Below are 23,786 nucleotides of genomic sequence, written 5' to 3'. Positions count from 1 at the left end.
CAGAAATATAATTAGTTGCTCGCAATAACAATTTCAAACTAAATGAAATGAAATGTTTCTGTATAAACAAATCTTAAACTACAGTGAAACCTGTTTAAACCGAACCTCTTCGGGACTTAAGATTTTGTTCGGTTTTGGCCAATGTTCGGTTTTATCAGGTTCACAACGCGCATAATTTGATATGATGGTGCTTACGAACATGTTTGGTTTATACGGGTTTTCGGTTTATACAAGATTCGATTTTGTCATGTTTCACCGTAACATACATTTTTGTTTATGCGACAGCTGAAGCACGCCTCTGACGGCCGCCGCCGGGTGCGGTAACTTGTCGCTAAATTGAAGTCTATATTGGTGGCCTTCGGCTGTTTTCTGCTTTTTGGTCGGATTGTTGTCTCTTTAACACATTCACCATTTCCATTCTGAGTTTTATTTGTGTTTTAAATTAGTAGTTGAACTTTAATATATTCATATCGGCATTGTGATATTGGACGAGAAAACGGTGGTCATTGCGATTATTTAAAAAAGAGGAAAGTACAGTCGTGGAAGTATTATATTTCGACAAAGCAGCAGCCGTTCTGTGGAATGATCTACCAAGTGATCTACGAAACATCCATTGTGTGAACGTTTTTAAGAAAAATTTGAAAACTCATTTATTCAGACATGCTTTTATTAGTTCTTAAAATATTTCTACATCATTGTAATTTTTGAATTTTTAAGCTAATACTTTTTTTCCGAATTTTTAACTTAGTATACTTTTATTGGTTATTTTAGATTTTTTTTAGCAAATATTTTGAAGTTTTAACTTAATTTTATTGGTACCGATTCAATATCTCCTTAAATTATCATGCCCATTTTGTATAAATTTTATTGTTTTATCAATGCTAGTTTTTCAAATGTTTTTGTTTTAAAAGTTTTAAACATGGGCTTTTATATTTTATTGTTAATACTTATATATGTATATGGAAATATATTGTAAAGCGCTTAGGGTAATTTTAATATTATATAATGCGCTGTTATAAATACTGTATAATAATAATAATATTTCATTTTACTTCCATGGTACAACCAATCAGTCACAAATCAATCAATAAATCAAACAATTAATTAGTTACATTATAATGAGGTCATATCTTATTTATTAGATTCACAGTTATACATGTAATATAACAAGATTAATCAATGCCTAAATATTCACCTGTTGCCACCTTACTATTCTAATGTTGTTTGATCTTACACATAACATGACACCAACAACCAAACAAACAAACATACTAACAACTAGGGTAAAACTAATCAGGGAACAAAGGATGAGGAGAATAATTAAACGTATTAAATGAAAAAAAAAGTTTGAAGTGTAGACCAAGTATATATTATGCCAAATAAAAAAAATATATATATGTGTGTTTCCTATTTCCCTACCTACCCTTTATTATAAGCTGAGAATAGCCTATCTTAAAGTTTTTATAGAAGTATATATTAGGCCATATTAAAAAAATATATATGTTTTGTTTCCTATTTCCCTACCTACCCTTTATTATAAGCTGAGAATAGCCTATCTTAAAGTTTTTATAGAAGTATATATAAGGCCATATTAAAAAAATATATATGTTTGTTTCCTATTTCCCTACCTACCCTTTATTATAAGCTGAGAATAGCCTATCTTAAAGTTTTTATAGAAGTATATATTAGGCCATATTAAAAAAAATATATATGTTTGTTTCCTATTTCCCTACCTACCCTTTATTATAAGCTGAGAATAGCCTATCTTAAAGTTTTTATAGAAGTATATATTAGGCCATATTAAAAAAAATATAGAATCATATTCAAAACAGTGTAGCTGTGGCCATTGATTGACAACCTTAAAGTATCCCATTGACTGGGGCAGATTAGGTGAACGTGTGTCTGCAACGACAACTGCTCACTACTTACTTATTATAGAATTTAAACTGTGGGGTCACCAAAGGTTCTTAACGCCTTTAATATTAAAATAGTTCGAAAAATTAATCAGGAATAACTTTGTTTTGATTTATATTATTGATATAAATCAAAACATCGTGTTATTCCTGATTAGTTTTTCTAATTTCTTTATTTAGGTGTTGAGAACCTTTTGTGACCCCACAGTTTAAGTGCCTTTAACAAGTACATAGTGAGCAGCGGTTGTTACAGACAAACGTTCACATAATCTGCCCTAGTCAATGGGATAATTTAAGGTTGTCAATCAATGGCCACAGCTACACTGTTTTGAATATGATTCTATATGTTTGTTTCCTATTTCCCTACCTACCCTTTATTATAAGCTGAGAATAGCCTATCTTAAAGTTTTTATAGAAGTATATATTAGGCCATATAAAAAAAATATGTGTGTTTCCTATTTCCCTATCTCTACCCTTTATTGTGAGCTGAGGATAGCCTATCTTAAAGTTTTTATAGTCAGAATTTCTCTATCAAAGACTCGATGTAAAAAAAAAATGTAAAATAAAAAACAAATCCCTACCATCTCAATTTATTCAATGATGTAATAGGAAACACACATCTTATTGTATTTTGGCCTAGAGGAAGGTAGAGGCGGATTAAGTGGGGGCTCAGCCCCCCCCCCCCCCCAATTTTCTGGGGGACATTTGGTTGATTATATGATTATATAGGGAATCACTACAGCATGACCGAAGCGGGCCCCCTTCCAGGCAGTCATTGGGCCCCCATTTGAGAAAATTTCTTAATCCGCCACTGGAAGTATTATATATTACGATCAGTTTTTCATTTGGTTGATATTTTTTTTTTACTATTATAAGTATTGAAGGAATGACATGAATTTTATAAATAAACATTGACAAAAACTATCCGTTGTCTATATTCTAATCAGACATCGTTATCATATATACAGTGAAACCTGACTAAACCGAATCCTGTATAAACCAAACATGTTCGTAGGCACCGTCATATCAAATTTCGTGCGTTGTGAACCTGATAAAACCGAACATCGGCCAAAACCGAACAAAATCTCAAGTCCCGAAGAGGTTCGGTTAAAATAGGTTTCACTGTAGTCTGTATCAAAAATGAAATGATTCAGATTGAGAATTCAATACTATTTAAACACTAAAAATTACTTAATGGAATTAATAAAAATGCATAATAGGAAAATACATGCTCGTCTCGCTAGGCTAGCGCTATATCATAGTTCCGTGTTCAACGAAAATTGGTAAAAACCCTAATTTACTGTAGATTTCTATTTTTTTTTCTCGAACACATTATCATCATGGACATGTGTAATTTTAAAGTTTAAAGTTGACGTGATCCCAACCTCATGGTAACCTACTGAAAATAAAACGACACAGACGGACGGACGGACGGACGGACAGAGACATAGACGCACAAAAACAGAAAAATGCAATGCACCTTAAGAAGTACATGAAGGTGGGGAATAAAAAAGATCGATGTTAATGACAGATTTCACAAACAAATACTTTTTTAAACCATGACCTTTATTGACAAACAGTTGTGGAGAGGTCAAGAACATAAAGTCAACACTTTAGTCCGAATTTATTTTGTACAATATCCTGCATTTTAGAATCAACAAGTGTTAGTATACGTGTACTGACACTTATGCCAGCAACTCGTTTGCTTATATCGCATATGCATGTGCTAGTCTATTTCGTGGAAAATTCTTCAAAATACCAAAGGGTTGGATTCTTATATATTTCCTATACATATTATTTGAAAATATAAATTGATAAGTTTACACTCGACTTAAAATTTGAATTTTCCGTAAAATAAAATCAAATTCTATTTATGCGTTTTATTGATTTACAAAACTTATCTATTAAAAAAAATATTTATACATGAAGACAAATACGCACGTTTCATTTACGACAAACTCTTCAATTACAGTTAATTTAGAATGGAATAAATAATTATTTTAACTATACACGATGAGTTATCCTGAGCGTCTCTAACTGTACAACACCTAACAGTTAGTTTAAACATATTTATTTATAGTGGATAGGGAAACAAGTTTTGTAACATATATTAATCCCTTTCCACTTTGCGGGTGCGAGTGCTGCCTTGTAGCGGCATTAGCCTGCTCTTCTTCGAAATCTACAAGTGTGTCTTTTACGCGCAAGAGATATGGCTCTCTCTTAACACGGGTCAGCCATTTATCGTCCCCTTCCGACATTTAAGTGGGAGATATGCATTATGTGATTTAATACAAGAACAATATAAATGACTTACCGTGGGTCTTTTGAATACCATTTTTTCATATCTATCATCCCCTGTGTAGACGTACGTAAGTGACGTCAAATCTGGCGGGAAAGATGGATCAACAAACAAATCAGCGTCACTTAAACGTTTCCCCTGTCGGCATTTACTTTTAACGTTTCGTTTGATCAAAGAAAAATTCTGATAAGGAACTTCAGAAAACTGTTTTGATGACATTGTTAACTTAAATAATTATACTATCACAAATGATTTAACATCTTAATAACACTTCGTTTAAAAACAACCATCCACCTAAAAACGCAAGTCAATATTGTAATAATACTCGATGATGTTTTGTCATTAGTAAGAAGCTTGATGACTTATGACTGTTTCCTATGAAAGTAAACATTATAATGATACCGATATTATCAGACGACATTTTGTTTCTGAAGCAGGTGTTCTTCTGGAGATCGATAAGTAGATGACAATTTACAGGTAAATTCTGTAACCAATTACCGTTGATTTGCTAATATTATCGAACAAAAACATCGCTAATATTCTGTGATAGTAAGAGTCAGGTAAACCACTCAAATTTACATATAATATTTATATTGTTAATTTTATACTTTCATAGAAATTGATATTGTATAGGTATATCAAACCAGGAACATATATATTGTCAGTTAGATATACTGTTCCCAGATCAAACGTTGCGATAGTGAAATACAATTAGCACTTTATATTTTATTTCATAAATATTTTTCCTTTATTATGAATTTTATTCGTTTATCAAAGATTGTATTATAGTTAAACAGACATACTTGAAGTTTTTACTAGACGGAAAACGAACCTAAAATCGAAGCTGAAATTCCATAAAAGACAACAGAAACAAACCAAAATGAAGAATTATAAATTCATAAATAATCATACACATAAATGTACCAATCATTCATTCAATTAATCAATTGTCAATCAAATTAAATTCTACATCAACAAAATTATGTACACTTGGTAAGAAACAGGAAGTTCTTGAAGTTGTCTTGAAAGTGCATGCACAAAAATGTTATATTTAAAAAAATCCAGCCATTTTTAAAAAAGGGGTTGGGATCCAACCAAAAACAAAACGAAACGCGTCCATGTAATCTAAAAAGACAACCCCAATTTAAAATTAAAAACCCATCGAAGATGTGGGTGTTAAAAAAGGGGGGGGGGTTGTTGTACATCGCCAGAACATACTCTGGTTCCGCCAATGAGACATGTTTTTTATGAGGTTATAAAGACTTGTGATTTTCTTTATACTTATCATGAGCACCACAACAACGGATATCACTTGTCTAGTTGAGCAAGAACAGTTACTCTTTAAGAGATGTTGAGGACACTCGTGCTACCACATTTGTTGGTTTACATTTGTTGGCTCATTGGAATAATAATGTTCTATGTTGTTTGCCTGATGGGCTCATTGGAATAATAATGTTCCATGTTGTTTGCCTGATGGGCTCATTGGAATAATAATGTTCCATGTTGTTTGCCTGATGGGCTCATTGGAATAATAATGTTCCATGTTGTTTGCCTGATGGGCTCATTGGAATAATAATGTTCCATGTTGTTTGCCTGATGGGCTCATTGGAATAATAATGTTCCATGTTGTTTGCCTGATGGGCTCATTGGAATAATAATGTTCCATGTTGTTTGCCTGATGGGCTCATTGGAATAATAATGTTCCATGTTGTTTGCCTGATGGGCTCATTGGAATAATAATGTTCCATGTTGTTTGCCTGATGGGCTCATTGGAATAATAATGTTCCATGTTGTTTGTCTGCTGGGCGCATTGACATAAGAATGTTCTGTGTTGTTTGGTTGTTGTTTCATTGGCGTAAGAATTTTCTATGTTGTTAAGTTGCTGTCTCATTGACGTATGTCCAGACCATCTTTACTTATGATAAAAATAGTAACTACACGAAAGACGTCAGCTTGATAAACAATGCTAGCTTTTGCAAGCGTAATTATAAAAATGGAACATCAACTATATGACTTTTTAACATGGATATAGTTTTATTTTTATATAAAAAGCAAATAAATAGCAACTGAAGTACAAATTAAAATTATAGTACATGACATTTATTAATATGTGTATATAGTAAAAAATCAATACATGCAGACAAATAAAATGTTAACAAATATTTATACAAATGAAATAAATTCCCATAAGTACAGACCTTGCTGAAATAAATTAAAAATGTAGGCGAACAGAAGTAAAATTTTAAGCAAACAGTTTTTAAAATATCTTTATACGCGTCCATGTTTGTCTTTGAGGAAGAATAATTTGAAATTTAATAATAAATGAGTTAGAGGAAAAGAAACTATATTTATGGTGTTAAGTGAAATGTTCATAAATGCAATTGGATCATCTCCACGCTTCAGTATAGGCGCCGACCTCGGTCGTACCTAAGTGAAATGCTTTCTCCTTTGCAGGTGGTTTGGCGGCCATTTCTACATAATCGTTTGTGTTATGCTGTTCTGCAGTTTGTCCCATATCATGATACGGATTCTCCGTAACACCTGCAGCGATTGAACACGTGGCGTGGTTTAGTTTGTCTTCCGATGTTTCGTTCACAACAAGTTTTCTCCGCTTTTTCCAAATGCATGCAAGTATGATCAAAATAATAATAACAAATAAACTACCAATTGATATACCTACGATCATAGGTATATAAGTAGGTTCGTTCTCATCTATGGTCGGTGTACCCTCATTCTTCGGTCGAAACTGAATTTTGAGATCGAATTCTGTGTTTGCTGTTCCATCTTCGCATGTAATAGTTAATATAAATTCGGAACTTGTATTACTTTGAATGCTCACATTATTCACCAATTTCAAATAAACATCTGTAAAATAAAGCTTAAGTTTGTTAATGTGACTGAATAAATAATTGTCCAATAATTTTATAGTACATGAACACTATTCTGTCAAATGCCATTTTATTTAGATAATCTAGGAACGGATTGCACGGAATTGAATATTCTGTTTAATAAAAAGTCTTGAACATTTTAAAGAGGACGTGAAACAATATGCTAAATATTGACACACTAACTGGTAATTTATTTGTGCAGTACTACGGCGGCATCTGTGAAATAATTCAAACGAAAATCATTTAGTTATACCCTCAATGAATGTGAATTGGATAAGGGAGATAACTCTGTAAATACCGCTTGAAAATTGGCAACAGTCGACAACAAAACAAAGATTACTGTACACGATCTGTTGTCAAAATCAATGTTTAATATAAAAAAGGGTTAAAATGACAAGTTTTAAAAAATCTAGTTATTGAAATGTTGTAAACAGCGGTAGCTTTAATTCATCAATTAGTATTCTCCGGCGTACTAGTTCCTCGTGCAAAGTGTATAAAGATTATTCCACATACGTGAACAAGAAGTTGTCTTATTAAAGATGTTGGTCAAGTTTCTTAGATGAAATCGTATATTACTGATCAACATAAAGGAAATCTCTAATTAATCTAAAAAGTTTAATTGTTAATGAAATAAAAACTTTATAATTGAACTATTTAAAAAAGTCACGTTAATTTAACTTGCTTAGCTCCTGTATTTATCATGTCGGTAATTATACATAGTATTTAATTATGCTCACTGAAATTAAAGTTATCGGAATGTTTGTAGAAAAGATTTAGGAGTATTTAGGAACTTTTACTACATAAAAATCGTCAAAGATACTGGAAAAAAAACTTATAAAAAAAAACGTCGAAAATATTATAAAAACGTGTCGAAAACTAATGCAAAGAATGAATACAGTACTGTAGCTATGTTTCTCTAATAATACCAGTTGTTGATAGCATTTTCCCTGATCGCCGCGATATATCCTTGCTGTGCTAATGCGGCGTAAGGCAACCAACAATCAGTCAATCAATCAATCATTTTCCCTGATTAGTGTGTAGGGTTGATGATATATTTAAGAATGGAATGCTTTTTTTTGTAAGTTCATTGGGGTGTAAAAGCGTTGAACGAAGTACATCTTGTATGAAGCGCGGAAGCGCTTCATTCTAAAAATGTGCGCACGGTCACCGCTTTTACAACCCTATGAAGTAAAAAGAAGCATTCAATACTTATAATTACATTTTTTAGCTATGATCATGAAAACACGAATATTTTTTTTATTTAATTCACCTTTGCACTTTATTGACTTGTGGGACCACGTGTTATCATGAATGATAAGTTTTATTGAGTAATGCAAGTGCTAAAGGAATAACACGTGATGTGCAGACTATTGCAGCAGTTAGCCAATCAGAATAAAGTATTATAATGAAACATACATCTAATGTAATTATTTCACGTTATTCATCTACTTGTTATAAGATAACTTTGAAAATTCAGTGAACAGATTTTGATAAATGTTTATCTAGAATTAAACCATATTGTCAAAATACATATATGGTCTTGTTCGTATTAGACCGTACGAGTATACGCATACGGTCCGGACCGTACGCATACGCTCCAAATATTCATATGGTCTGGAACATGTACACATGAATCCTTAATTTACGTGAACAAATAGTTACGCATAACGGTACGTTACCTCGATATAGGATACATGATCAAAATGGTACGTGTAGCTTTAGGATACGCAAAAAAGTGTTACGTGTACCTCTAGGGTACAAAGTCTAACGTGTTTCTATAGGGTCATTGCACAAAATGTTACGTATACCTCTAGTATAAGTTGACGAAGTTTTACGTTTACCTCTGGGGTTCGTAAACAAAGTGTTACTTGTCGTGTACCTCTAGGGTACATTAACAAAGTGTTACATGTACCTCTAAGGTAATTGAACAAAATGTTACCTGTACCTCTAGGGTACGCGAACAAAGTGTTACGAATACCTCTAGTATAAGTGGACGAAGTGTTACGTGTACCTCTGGGGTTCGTAAACAAAGTGTTACTTGTCGTGTACCTCTAGGGTACATTAACAAAGTGTTACATGTACTTCTAAAGTACGCGAACAAAATGTTACATGTACCTCTAGGGTTCGCGAACAAAATGTTACATGTACCTCTAGGGTACGCGAACAAAGTGTAACATGTACCTCAAGGATACATTTACAAAGTCTTACATGTACCTCTAGGGTACGCGAACAAAGTGTTAAGTGTACCTTAAGGGTACATTTACAAAGTGTTACGGGTACATATACAGGACGTGAACAAAGTGTGATATGTTACAGTACCAGCTGTTGTTTACGTTTACAAAATAATTTATGACTGCTCTTCTTTTTCGTACTATTATTTTTACTCATACCTATGTCGTCTAGCTGTAGGTAAAACATTTCTGTTGCTACATTACTGTCGTTGATCATACACGAAACATTATCACCAGAAGGGTCTTTTACTTTGAACTTTGCTAGGTATAGATCTTTTTCAACAGTAGTAGGATCTATTTCTAAACTGTTTTGTAATCCGCTAATCTCTGGAGGCTGTAAATATAAAATAGCTGATAATGCGATGACGATGAATATGTTTCAATTGCCGTAACTACAATCCCGTCCCCTTTCCTCTCAACCATTGTCAACGTAACATACAGAATTGAATCCTCACAAGATTTGCACTTACATGAGCAATACGAAGGTTACAACATGAGGAGCAGGATTTGCTTACCCTTCCGAAGCACCTGGTATCAGCCCGAGTTTTAGGTGTTTTTTGTGTTGTTCAGTCTTGAGTTTTCTATATTGTGTTTTGTGTAATGCTGTTTGGCAGTTTGACTTTAATTCAGCCATTGCGTTGTCAGACATAAACGTTTAAATGTCCCTTTGGTATCTTTCGCCTCTATACTATTAATGTTTGAAACCGTTGCATGTTTATTTATCACTTTTTGTAATAGCATTTTTTCTACTTGTGAGATTTCCTTTTTCCTTTTTTTTTTACCTTTTTTTTTTATTGAAATCCTAATAATGACATACATGTATTTCAAATTAAAGAACTTACAGCATTGTATATTAGAATTGTTACATTTGTTGTGATCCTATTAAAACACGAGTCCTGGACTGTCAGTGTAATATTGTGGCTGTAAAATTTCTGTCCGACTGTGTGTGGTAAGACATCTTTTACATAAACATTTCCTGGAATTGGTAAATAAAAACATAACCAACTAGGGAAATAAGAAATAAAAAAGGTCATATCAATGGTATGTAAATCCTTCACATCTTCCCGTTTGATAAGATAAGAAAACGAAAATATGTTAAAATATTTTTTTTCAATGCAGATTCCAATTAATTATACAAGTTTTCTATTTGTTCTATCATACTTATTCAAATCTGAAAAATTGGAAATTATAGAAAATAATAGAAAGTTTTTCGATAACAAAGTTTGCTAAATTAATGAATTTCAATATGTTGAGTTTATGATGCATAAAATACAGTTTGTAATACAGGTACTTCTTTACGTCGTACACTTACTTAATTTTGTATCGAAATAAAAATACTGATTGTCATAGTCAAGTTCTATATTCTCAATGAAATCTCCATAATCTGGGTCTTTGATTCTTATATGGGTCACATAGGTGTCCATTGCAAAATGGTCAGGAATTTCAAAAGAGTCATCTGTAAACGTTAATTTTACTGCCGTGTCTACAACAAAAAAAAAATCATTTAGAGTTGATGAATGATATAAATAACATGAATTACTGAAGAATATAGATCAGCAAACATTAATTGTTCAGAATCTTACGTAATGACCGATGAAGTGTGTGATATATTCATGTTTGATTGAAGTTTAGTTAAAAATATTGAACCAATTTTATCCAAAATGCTGTTTAAAAGATACAATGTACAGGTTTTAGATTACTAACGGTAATATAATTTGATACTAACTATGTTTTGAAATGTCCAACTACATAATATGACTAACTTACTCTCAGTTGTTGAAAAGTTCCATGCAAATATTTTGTCAGATATAGAAGGTAAGCCATCTGTTTCAATCTCATCGCCATTATTTACGGGATTTTTCATTAATGAAAATGCAAGGCAGGTTTCATTGTCGGGAGAACAGTCGTAATATCCGATGATATTTTTGCCACCGTCGTACCTATATAAATCAAAGGAGTTCACTGTTAAATTATGCATCTGTCTTGATCTTTATATAGAAATATACGATCAGTGAAATATATTTTTATTTTCAGACTAAGACATGGATTCTGTTTGAACACACACATATAGGTAAGTTAGACATGTAAGGAGGCCGGCATTTTTTTTTTCGCGCTTTACTCTTTTGCATCTAAGGGCGCTTATTAAATTGGCAATATTGTTACAGTATACGTCACCTTAACTATTTGTAGATAAAAAGTTTTTTGATTTGTTTAAGATAGATATTTATCGACTAAGGTTTTGAAAAATTGTGCGCAATTTGTACATTAAAGGAATAACAGTACTGTACTTGAAGAGTTGCCACCGTCAATTGTAGATTTGATGGTCGCAAATGCAGTAAGTTTTGTAAATTATTGTTTCATTAGTCGTTTACACTTGATGGAGTTTATGTACTCAAATTTATAAGCGTAATACATGTGTAATGTTCGATTTAGTAAAAGAAGATATACATCTAATAGGCAGGTATCTAACACCAAGTAAAGGGTATCTCAGTGATTATCTAGACCCATTCATTTCACTTCATAATACAATGAACTTGTAACTAAATTATCTATATGTTACATTCCTGAGGTGTAGATGAAGACAAATACAAATGAATGTGCTTATACGAAAGCTTCGAAAGAATATCAAAAATGAATACGAAGTCATAGTAACTGACCATCCAACTATGTCGTCATGCACTACAGCTATGCGTTCATAATTTGTCAAGTTGTGTTGAACATACTTCCCAATGTTTTGTGCTGAAATAAATATTATAAGATTGGACGATTGGCTCTGTATGCAGGCAGTAATGTCCAACAAAGAAAATGCTTGGAACTGATATCATTCAAATTATAACGTTCTTCTTAAAATGTTGAACAATATGATTATGTATTCATTTAAAGACAATTCATGTACATGTGCCCATTGTATTGTGATACTCCTACAGACGAAAACCGATACCACTGCTTGTAGAATATCAGTTCTAAGAAGTACCGTTTGCAGTATGACTAATTCAAACGCAGAAAAGAAAAAAATAACCATATGAACAAACAAGAAAAGAACGAACAATAAAGTAACTTTAAGAGCGGTAAGTATATAAAAAAAAAAAAAAAATAATCACTACATCAACGGAACGAACAGAAATTAACTGCCATATTCCTGACTTTGTACATGCATTACTTTTTTTCTCAATTCAGACGTTTATGATTGTTCTGTTTACACCTATTATTTTACAATTTTTATCATGTTATCTATTTTTGGTATTCCAACTTTAGACTTGAGTTTTGCTATGAAAATTATTGAAGAAGCACATTACTTACACACTGAGGTCAGTATTACACGTTTTCATTATGCAGGATATCATACCGATTGCTGCATATATGGTTTATATATGTATAAGAAAGTGTATGAAGGTTGCGAGTATGGCAAGCTCTAATTATTGTTCCATGCCATTTGCTCTTAATAAGAAAAGCTCATATTCTGACGCACAATGGTAAGGGACTTAAATAAGTAGCAATAACTTGTTTCCCAATCCATAATAAATAAATATGTTTAAACTAATTTATCTAATGTGGTGCATACTGTTTCCAAACTACTTGATACCATACCTGTAACGGATATTGCATTTTTCTTAATAGCTTTGTACGTATGTCCTGTCATGCGCCTCCAAACAATGAATTTGACATCTCCAGTATTTAAGGGAATGAATTGAAATGCATTAATTGTACCACAACATCCAATTTTGTATACGTCTGTCATCATTCCTATTGAAAGAAAATATAGATTTCATATTTAAAAAAAATAGGAACTGTCGAAAAAAAAGAGAAATGTACTAAAGAGATTACAAAAGCAAAAAATAATGTAAAAATACACTTAAATACATTTAAAAATTCATACAATCACACTTAATAATAACAAGTTAATCGCAAAAAACAACAAAACTAATATGTGCATTAGTGCAATATTCTTCTAGATCTTATGGAATCAAAAAACGTATGTGCTATATCTTTTTTTTTGGCATTTGAAAACAACTATGTTATTTTCTAAGTGATACCGATTTGATTGGAAAAAAAGCAATCTGTTTTATTATTAACTGTTTCCTCACGTTTTCTGAATTCCACAAGTTTTGAGATAGATTAAACTTTCATTGGTTATATTAATCCTGTAAAAACGCAGTAAAATAGTGAAATAACAATAAAGTATAAAACATTACATGTTACCAGAATTAGTAGAGACATCCTTTTTCAGTTGACGATTATTTGGCATCTGATTGGGAAGCGTATTACCATTGCAATCTGTGAAAGTTTTAACATATGATTTATTAGCATTAATCAAATAGATACCTCCACGTTGCCGTAGATCACAACTTTGGTGTTTTTTGTTTGTTTGATGTGCATGTATTGATTTTGTGTCATGGATATATACCCCATATCCTATGTTTTTTTATTATTAAATACGTTTTCAATAGTGTATTCAACGATGAAAATGGTTGATTGATATGAAACGTTCTGTGGCAAATATAATGTTTAACTTGATACGAATATAAACTTGGTTTGTGTTAAACAGAATGGCTGAGCTTTGTTTAAACGTGCTTCTGCTCAGGGTTAAAGTTAACAAAAACCTGTAACTCTACGCTGACACAAGATAATAACATGAAGCCGTCTATATTATTATTCCAAAAAGCTGCGCTTGTTCAGTCAAGAAGCAGTCAAACTGAAAAATACCTAGTTATAACATTTATCATTATCAAAAATAATTGAGATATTAATTAAAGTTCGCGTTTCCCCGAATTTTTCTCCGAGCATTTTTTATTGTAAATACTTTCGAATTGTATACATATACATTTATGTTTTAATTTATTGACAAGGATCGTACAATAAAAATATAAAAGGTAACAATAATTTTGTGCACTGATTAAAGGCAGTCAAAATTAAGAGTAATTGGTATTTTTACAACTTCACTGGAGAATGTCACATATCTTATGAATGTGAGGGAGTAGATTGCATTCTAATTATGTATACAAACATGGGCACTGAATAGTATTGCACACTCTTGATTCTTCAGACGATCCTTCACAGTCAATAAAATAACCGTCCGTTGTGTTAAGCTGGTTTAAACAGTTGCGTGTTCTAACTTGTTCACCAGTACCACACGATTTAGAACAAGATGACCACTCAGTCCACGTATTCCATTTTGCTTCTGCAACACACCAAAATCAAATTATATCAATGCTTGGGTCTGTTGTCTTTTACAACATATTTCCCAATATATGAATCTTAAAATTTTGAATATATTTGCAATATTAAAATTTATAAATTTACCATAAATCTTTTAAAAATAGGAATCTTGTGATAAATTTTGTTTATATGCTCAAATATTCACGTAGATTAGATGACAGTAATCAGACAGTATAAACAGTATTGAACAACTTTGAACTCTTGTGGTGGCAAGACGGGACGGGTTCAAGAAAAATATTTAAGTGGCGGTTAGCCTCAATCAACACTTTTTTAATATGCTTGGTCTGGTAAGGAATTTTGCCATAAGGAGCACTGGTAGATATTGTGACTAATATGAAAAATTTATTTAGGGATAACTGTGAACCTCTTTGGTCGCTAGTCGCACCTGGATACAAGAAAACTATTTAAGTGTCGAGGAACCCGGGTCAATATCTTTGAAATCAGCTAGATGTGGTTCGGTCCTTTGCCGTAGGGTTATGCCAAGGGGTACCGAATGTGTGGTTGGTATGGAAATTCATTTCACGACAGATAGACGTGCCCTGATCCATAAAAAACATTTCAGTGGCAAATAGCATCGATCAACTCATTTGAAATGGGCATCGGCGTCATAAATATGAAATGTACATGATCGATGATCAATTATTTTTTTTAATCTATTAATACATAAATGTTTCATCAACAACAATTATGGACTGTTAACTATTATATTTCATAATCAAATAACTTACGTTTGCATATATATTCATATTCTAATTCGGTACATGTTTTAAATTGTTGCCTACATGATAGCTTAAAAGTCCTATCATTTGCTGTAAATGTACACGACTTCCTTTCGTTGCAAATCTCTTTCATTTCTCGGACAACATCGACATTTGAAATACTGCCAGGTTCACCACAACCGTTACTTGCTTTCCACCGTGCACGTATCATTTCTATATATCCATTAGGGCATGTCCAAACAATTCCTGAATCCTTACATAAGGTTCCTCTCACTAAAAAAGTGTTTTTAGTATAATAAATGGGGTAACACGAAAGGTATTACAAAGTAAACCGGAAATGCTCAATTAGGTTGTCTACGAGCACCCCCTGTTTTTAATCAGATGGATGTTTCCAATATTTATTTCTGAACTTAAATTTTGTTTTACGCCTGTTTGTGTAACCATTGTGTTATGTCCTGTGCTTGTGTCTGTTTTCTTTTATTTAGGCATATCTTACTTATCATGATGAATAATATGCAGGCTATAATGGTGAGGCTGTAATGGTATTCAGGGAACGAAGTAATCCACAATTGAAAATATATTTACGGGCGTAACTAACTAAATACATGTTCTTATTTACACATAGATGTATGTCAAAGGTAATAAACTGTTTTGCATTTTCATAAATCAACAAATATACATTGAGATAAAATTTAGCATTTTTCAGTAGTCTAAAAAAATATTTACACGTCACTATATCTAAACGTTCTGCCGCGTGCTTTAAAGTAATTAAGACTGCATGTGCTTTACATCAATAAAATAAAGAAATAGTTTTACTTAACGGATAAATTATTTTCATATCCTAAAGAGTATTTTTTATGTCAACAAATGTTATTCCCTTATGACTGATAGTTTTAACGAGAAGGACACACCATAAAAGGTAACATGATATATTTTCTACAATTTAAATACAAAGGTCTTCACAGCAATGTGTATGTAACAACTATTAAAACACATGATATCACATAGTTGTTGTGGACACATCACAGATAAGCAAAAATGTAATAGACAATGTTATTCTCACATAACGTAGTTAAATCGCAAACACACAATACTGAAATTAACCGAAATAACTTCATGGTAAATTTTGGTACGTGATATACACTTCACGCGTCGCCAATGGCACTTATAATAGTTGACAGCTGTACTTACAAGGACATGCATTGTCATTGCATATTTGCTCATCAAAACTGGTCCCTGTACACGGGGATCCTAACTCATTAGGTGTCGGGTTTGTACAAGTGCGTGTTACATTTTGTAAAGCACCACCACAGTTGACGGGACAAGATGTTGTTGTGTTTTTCCAGTCTGACCAACCACCATTTCCTTAAGAAGAATATATATAAAAGATGCGTTTCTAAGATAAAAAATGAAAGTCATCTTTCGGATATGTTCCTAATGTCCCAACTGCAATCCCTTCCGGATTCACTTTCAAAATTTGGAAAATTAAACGCCGGTGTGCCTCAGGGTTCGGTATTAGGACTGTTATTGTTTTTGATATATATTAATGATATAGCTGATGGTTTTTATACGCCCGTCAAAATTTTGACGGGACGTATTATGGTATACAAATGTCCGGTGTCCGTCCGTCCGTCCGTCCGTCTGTCTGTCCGTCCGTCTGTCCGTCTGTCTGTCCGGCGTAAACATGTCGCACCGTAACTTGAGAACGACTTATCTAAATTTCATGAAACTTAATATAGTTGTTTTTTATGATGGTCAAATGATCTGTATACTTTTTGGTGAAAATAAGATTTAAACTGTTTGAGTTACGGCACTTTGTAACTAAAACAGGGGTGTGTTTTTTTTTCACATGTCGCACCGTATCTCAAAAACGATTCTTGATTATTGCTTAAAACTTTACACACTTCTTAGTTATATTAATCTTAATATCTGTATACTTTTTGGTGATGATTCAAAATTTCATTTTTGAGTTATTGAGTATTTTGTAAAAAAGGGGGAGGGTTTTTTACATGTCGCGCCGTATCTCAAAAACGATTTATGATTATTGCTTAAAACTTTACACACTTCTTTGTTATATTAATCTAAAGATCTGTATACTTTTTGGTGATGATTCAAAATTTCATTTTTGAGTTATTGAGTATTTTGTAAAAAAGGGGGAGGGGGTTTTTACATGTCGTGCCGTATCTCAAAAACGATTTATGATTATTGCTTAAAACTTTACACACTTCTTTGTTATATTAATCTAAAGATCTGTATACTTTTTGGTGATGACTCAAAATTTTATTTTTGAGTTATTGAGTATTTTGTAAAAAAGGGGAGGTTTTTTTTTACATGTCGCGCCGTATCTCAAAAACAATTTATGATTATTGCTTGAAACTGTACACACTTCTTTGTTATATTAATCTAAAGATCTGTATACTTTTTGGTTTGATTCAAAATTTTATTTTAGTGATATTTGTAAAAAGAAAACAGGGTGGGGGGTTCACATGTCCCGCCGTGTCTCAAAAGCAATAAATGGTAATTGCTTAAAACTTTCTCAGAAACTATTTATGATCATTGCATAAAACTTCCACACAAGACGTCGGGCGTATCATGCGCTCATGGCGCAGCTGTTTATTCTGGATTTGGGAGGCTTTTTGCAGATGACACTTCAATAGGTCATACTGCTCCTAATGAATCCATTTTAAAAAATTTAATCAGCACAGATCTTGTTTATTTAAATGCGTGGTCAAACAGATGGCTAGTGAAGTTTAACCCAAATAAAACAGATATTATGATATTCAGTATGAAAACGATACAAAGTAATTTTTCTTTTGATTTTGATGGCACTACATTAGAGCCAGTTCATACGCATAAACATCTTGGTGTCATATTTAGTAGTGATTGTAAATGGAGTAAGCATGTTGATAAGCTGATAGAAAAAACTTCCAAGCAGCTTAATGTTTTACGAAAACTAAAATTTAGACTTAAGAGGGAATATTTGGAAAAAATTTATATGACTTTTATTCGGCCAATTTTGGAGTATTCGTCAGAAGTATGGGATAACTGTGGACAAACAAATTCTGATCGGTTGGAAAATATCCAAATCGAGGCTGCTCGAATAGTTACGGGATTAACAAGTTACGCTAGCCGGAACAGTATCTATTTAGAGACGGGATGGGAAAAATTAAGCGTCAGACGGGAGGTTAAAAAATTATCTATGTTTTATAAGATTATAAATAACCAAGCGCCAGATTATTTACACGATTTGGTTCCGGATTTTGTATCAGATAGTTGTAATTATAATTTGCGTAACAGTCAAAATATTACTATTCCCGTAAATCGTTTATCAGCTTATCAACAGTCTTATTTTCCGTCATCTATTGCACTGTGGAACTCTTTAGACTTAAGTATAAGACATATTCCTACATTTTCCTTTTTTAAATTAACCTTGCACAAACTATACTATAAAAATAATAAATCTCCGAGATTTGGTTCTTTAGGAGATCGTTTATATTCTGTTTTACACACAAGGCTGCGTAACAGATGTAGCGCACTGCGTGCTGACTTGTTCAAAGCAAATTTGATACAAAATGCAAATTGTTCATGTGGTTTTATTAATGAAAATGTTGAACACTATCTATTATATTGTATTAATTTTTCAGCTCAGAGAAATCTGATGTTTAACGAAATTAATGTCTTTAATGTAAATATTACTATCGATTTATTATTATTTGGCGATGATGCTTTACGTACTGAAGAAAATGATATTATTTGTTTATCTGTTCAAAGGTATATAAAAAATACCAAACGTTTTTCTCTGCATTGACAACCTTAATTCTGCTTACAACACATGAAATTAAAGATATTTCTATATACGTGTAATGACAATAATCGAATGATCTTGATGAATATTTACTGTTAAGTTTTGTTACCAATAACGATTCAATGGATTTTAACGAAAGAATATAAGAATAAGTTTCAAATCTATACTTACCAGTGTGCAGCTGACATCCTTGTCGAAAACTTGGATAATATATTAAGATCCCACGCTTTATTATGAGAAAAACACACACTTATTTAAGTTATGTCCACAAGAACAAAATTTGCGCATAGGTAATTCCACTAACTATTCGGTGTGTTTGTGTCGTATTTATACTGTAAAAGGATGCACTCGATTAAAATCCATTGATTCGCTTCAAAAAGTTTCCTTTTGTTTTCATGTCTTTATTCTTAAATTATTTGTTAGTATGAAATAATAGATGTGTTCATTAATTAATGTGTATATTTTGTATTTGTTTTGGAGAAGATGTTACTAAGTTGTAAAACTTGTGTCTGATCCTTTTGTCATTTTGAACAATAAAATATGTTTAAACTAATCCCTTCCGGAGCACCTGAGATCACCCCCAGTTTTGTGGGGTCGTGTTGCTTAATCTTTATTTAACTATGTTGTGTTTTGTGTAATATTGTTTGTCTGTCTTTTTTCTTTTGAAGCCATGGCGTTGTCAGCTTAGTTTTGATTTATGAGTTGAATGTCCCTCTAGTATCTTTAGCTCTTCTTCTAAATTCCTGCATAAATGGTTTATAAGATAATTGCCAAACTTGTAAACAAATTAGAAGACTTGTCTCTGGCTTAAACGCTCAATGTAATAGATTTTTTTTTTTATAGCAGCCGTTTTATCTATCCTTTTTTTTAATGTTTATTGAAACATATGTAAAGATAAATTTAATGAATGCAAAGGTAAGTGTTGTTTTAAACGTGGACTATAGCTGTCTAATTTTTACGCTTTATATTGTTTGGGTGTACTCCTATTAACGTTTGCCTCACATCTTTTTTTATGCATGACTATTATTCAATGTTTTGGTCTTGAAAAAACCAACATTATCTGATGTGTATTGGACGAAAATACATTGCCGTATTATTAAAAGATATAAATGAAGGTATAACTCACGTATGCAATTATACGTAATTTCAAGAGATGCCGTTCCATTAGCACCACACGAACTACCAACATTACTGTTTGTTACATTAAAAGCACATTCTGTCCTTCCATTACACATATTCCCGATACCATATAAATCATTGTGACTGCAGGTTCCCTTTTTATATTCGATAGTTGTTATTTTCATTATTTCGTTGAATTCTATTGAGCATGTTAGATAAGCTGTTTCTTCCTCCATATAGTGCTTAGTGAAAGGATCTGAAATTATACATCACGTACATATATATACCCAATTATTAACTTTAAGTGTAATTTGAAATTATCTTAAATTTTCTAGCAGTTATAGTAAATCGATTCGCAAGAAATATTAAAAACAAATGTAATCTTTTCTTTCTATTTTTCTGTCTCATGAAAACAGCAACATCTATAACATTGAAGAGAAGCTATTGTAATGAAAGTTGAACTGTTTAGATTAAATATTTTCTTGAGTAACTATTAAGATAAACAAAAATGGGAAAGCATGATGGACACGTTACGAGGATGAACAAACTAACTAAAAACTTTAACATTGATCAGTTACAAAACAGTAGTTTGTTTTCTTCTAAAATTGGTAAAGGTGTGAACTAAATGATGCATGTCCGAAACTGTATCAAACGTTTAGTGTAAATGCAGCATATCTGTAACAACGTATCGAGACTTACTAGAACAGTTTAGTGTGTTACAATTTCTTCCGTCTACATTGTTACCAGAACAGTTCTGACCATTTTCATTTGGAGCTGGATTGGAACACATTCTGGACCTGGTTTGTATACCTCCACCACACGTGACAGAACAAATGGAATAGTCACTCCAATTTGACCACATGCCATTACCTAAACAAAACAATTGCACACGAAAAGTAAAAAGATTTTATGCACCATTTACTTATTTCGAGAAAATATACACTCACACACTGGCAAAAAAAAAAGGAAGAGCGAAAGTGAATTCAGATTACATTATTCATCATATATCGATTTTTAAAACATTACGATGCATGAGAACTTATATTTTGAAACCATAAAATTAAGAAAGAAAATGGGAAATGTATATATTATGAGTTTTGTTTTTATAACTATTCACTTTTATTCGAATCTATATTCAGAGTATTTTTAACAGAATTTAAATCTATTGGAAACTAGAAAATGCATAAGCGACAATGTGTGTTGGTTGCATCAAGTATAAAAGAATTTGTAAGATTTTATTTACAAAGACTGCAATCGGTTTTATCTTTTCTTCAAAATATTGAGATAAAAAATACTAGTATCAGCAGTCATCAAACAAACATAAAAAGCTTCACTTGCCGATGCAGGTTAGCTTAACTTTTGGTAAACATGTTTGTCTTTAAAAAAATAGGCTTAAGCAGTTTACAATATACAGATAGCCACAACATTGTTTTAGATATACATTGAAATGTTCAAATATCTAATAAGACATAATTGAAATTTACTAAGTTGCTGTACATGAATTATTGTTAACAAAATTTAACTCTGCCTTTCAGCAGACAAAATATGTGAGATGGTTTATCTTAATAACTTAGGTCTACTATCGTAGTACAATCTTTACAAATTATACTTACGAACACAGTGATAGTTAACGTCAGGTAGATTACTGTCCGTCCCATTTATAGAACATGAACTATTAAGGTCTCTGATTTCATTCATAGTACTAAATCCACACACGGTTTTACCATTGGATATATATCTGAAGTGCCGTATAACTGCTGTATCAGTAATGTTGCACAATGATGAGTTAAAATCGACTGAGTCAATATATATCTTCGACTGTTTATCAGACGTACAATTCAGAATGTCAGTACCATTGACAGCATATGTCACTCGAGTATCACTGTCTGAAATAAAATGATTATTCCATAGCTTTGGCTAAATTAGCATTAATATCGATATGCACGTCTTGCATTTTTAATTTTGAAATAACATATTTGATATATGATAGTGAAAATGACAGTTGTTTTTAATTTGTTTGATGTGTCTGAGCTTTTTATTTTGATATTTGATAAAGACCTCTGTTTTGAATTTTCATTGAAGTACTTTTATTTTAATTAATACTGTTTTCCCGTATTTGGCACAACGTTTTGGAATTTTGGATCCTCAATGTTCTTGAACTTTTGTACTTGTTTGACTATGTAAATATTTTGATATGAGCGTCACTGATGAGTCTTATGTAGACCAAAGGCGCGTCTGGCGTACTAAATTATAATCCTGGTACTTTTGATAACTATTTTCCGAACATATAAATCAGTATACGTTTAACATTTTGAATTAATGTCAAATTTCCTGCTTTAAAAGGGCCACAAAGTTGTAGAAATACGAAGAGCTATATTCATGTAAATCGTAAATGAAGACGACTGAAGTTTACCGATGTTTGAATTTCATAAATCGAATAAGAAGAAACTGATCAATGTAACAAAACAAAAACAAATAATAAAGAACCATATATTGAGTTACTTGTTTTTGTGATTGAATCAAATCTGTATAATTGTTTAGACAGCTAACCCAAAGGATTTGCATTTCACTCAATGTTCTTTGTCATGTTTATTGCGTGTGTCAGAAACATAAACCATGTATTTTTACAGGTAAAGATCACTTGCTAGATAACAACAACTAATTCTTCCTTATTTGCTAACGAAGTTAAAAATCTGGTTTTTATTAAAATATGCAAATTATATTTAATTGTTGATGTTTTTATAAGTATCCTTAATTTCCTGATAAACGTTCTTTAAGATGTTTGTGTTAATATGAGTACGTTGATTACAGGGGAAACCCTTACCTACGTATATTATGTTCCCAACTTGAACGCATCGGTTTCTGTTGCTTATCTTAATATGTCTTAAACAGAAGATGGTAAAAATATCTTACATTTTCAAACAAAATTTAAACTGTCTCTGGGTAGAAAGACGTGCCTCTCTGTGTATTTTTTGTGCAAACACATACAATTCTGACTCCCAGTGTTGAGTAATCAACAAGGTTAAAACTCATGTAACATAAACGATGAACATAAAATATAAATACAGTAATCGTGTTTATTCTATCCACGGAGAGTTACTGATACAAGTATAGCATACACAAGCATTTTTCTATTAGATAAACCGAGCGATAATTTTCTTCTCATCTCAATTTTAAATTCAATCTAAGATTCAAATAACTGAACTGTTAGATTTCGTTCCAATGTCTTATTATAATATTAAACTTTGGAAAAAATTTCATTGTGCAGCTATGGCATAGATTATTCACAGAATCAAATGCCATAGATGTACGCAGTATATAAATTCAAAAATCGCCTTTCAAAATGTAGTTCAGGGAATAAAGCGAACATTCACTACTTATTAAATATATAATAGTATTTCGACAATATGCCTACAAAAGACGTCAATGTATATACTTGTAAAACATTACTTATTTTATGTGTGTAATGACTAACCTGCGACTGCAGCACACAATATAAATAAAGACGTCAGGACGAGATTAAAAAGTCTAACATTCTTCATTATATTCGCTAATATGAAATCCGGAAGAAGGAAATTAATTAGAACATTGACCT

At 31.9% G+C, this 23,786-nt stretch overlaps 2 protein-coding genes across 3 annotated transcripts in view; both read right to left on the bottom strand.

The window, feature by feature from the left end:
• LOC139498917 (uncharacterized) overlaps positions 1-4,529 on the bottom strand; it is a 50,176-nt gene extending 45,647 nt beyond the window's left edge. For both annotated transcript variants that reach the window (XR_011658045.1, XM_071287507.1), the window contains exon 1: positions 4,228-4,529. Coding sequence is in view for 1 of the 2 variants with exons in the window: in XM_071287507.1 (XP_071143608.1) it covers positions 4,228-4,431 (204 nt within the window). In the remaining variant the exon portion in view is untranslated. The remainder of the gene's footprint in view (positions 1-4,227) is intronic.
• Positions 4,530-6,488: 1,959 nt separating this feature from the next.
• On the bottom strand, positions 6,489-23,786 carry LOC139498889 (uncharacterized). The gene is made up of 15 exons (XM_071287478.1): positions 23,667-23,786; positions 21,805-22,077; positions 20,891-21,061; positions 20,199-20,447; positions 16,459-16,632; positions 15,277-15,540; positions 14,337-14,510; positions 13,532-13,606; positions 12,920-13,075; positions 11,989-12,070; positions 11,099-11,271; positions 10,644-10,814; positions 10,174-10,307; positions 9,491-9,665; positions 6,489-7,077 (listed from the first exon to the last, which is right to left on the bottom strand). The coding sequence occupies exons 1-15, from the start codon at positions 23,731-23,733 to the stop codon at positions 6,599-6,601; spliced, it is 2,817 nt and encodes a 938-aa protein (XP_071143579.1). The 5' UTR covers positions 23,734-23,786; the 3' UTR covers positions 6,489-6,598.

This window comes from Mytilus edulis, chromosome 12 (assembly GCF_963676685.1).
Source record: "Mytilus edulis chromosome 12, xbMytEdul2.2, whole genome shotgun sequence".
Classification (NCBI taxonomy): domain Eukaryota; kingdom Metazoa; phylum Mollusca; class Bivalvia; order Mytilida; family Mytilidae; genus Mytilus; species Mytilus edulis.
This window is presented reverse-complemented; position numbering and strand designations above follow the sequence as displayed.

What these genes read in the sequence shown, in the direction of transcription:
- LOC139498889 (XM_071287478.1), bottom strand. Translation starts at nt 23,733, where the DNA reads ATGAAGAATGTTAGACTTTTTAATCTCGTCCTGACGTCTTTATTTATA. An exon ending in CAATGACAATGCATGTCCTT is followed by an intron (nt 15,541 to 16,458) that starts GTAAGTACAGCT and finishes ACACTTTTTTAG; the next exon opens with TGAGAGGAACCTTATGTAAG. An exon ending in TTATTTCGATACAAAATTAA is followed by an intron (nt 10,308 to 10,643) that starts GTAAGTGTACGA and finishes TACCAATTCCAG; the next exon opens with GAAATGTTTATGTAAAAGAT.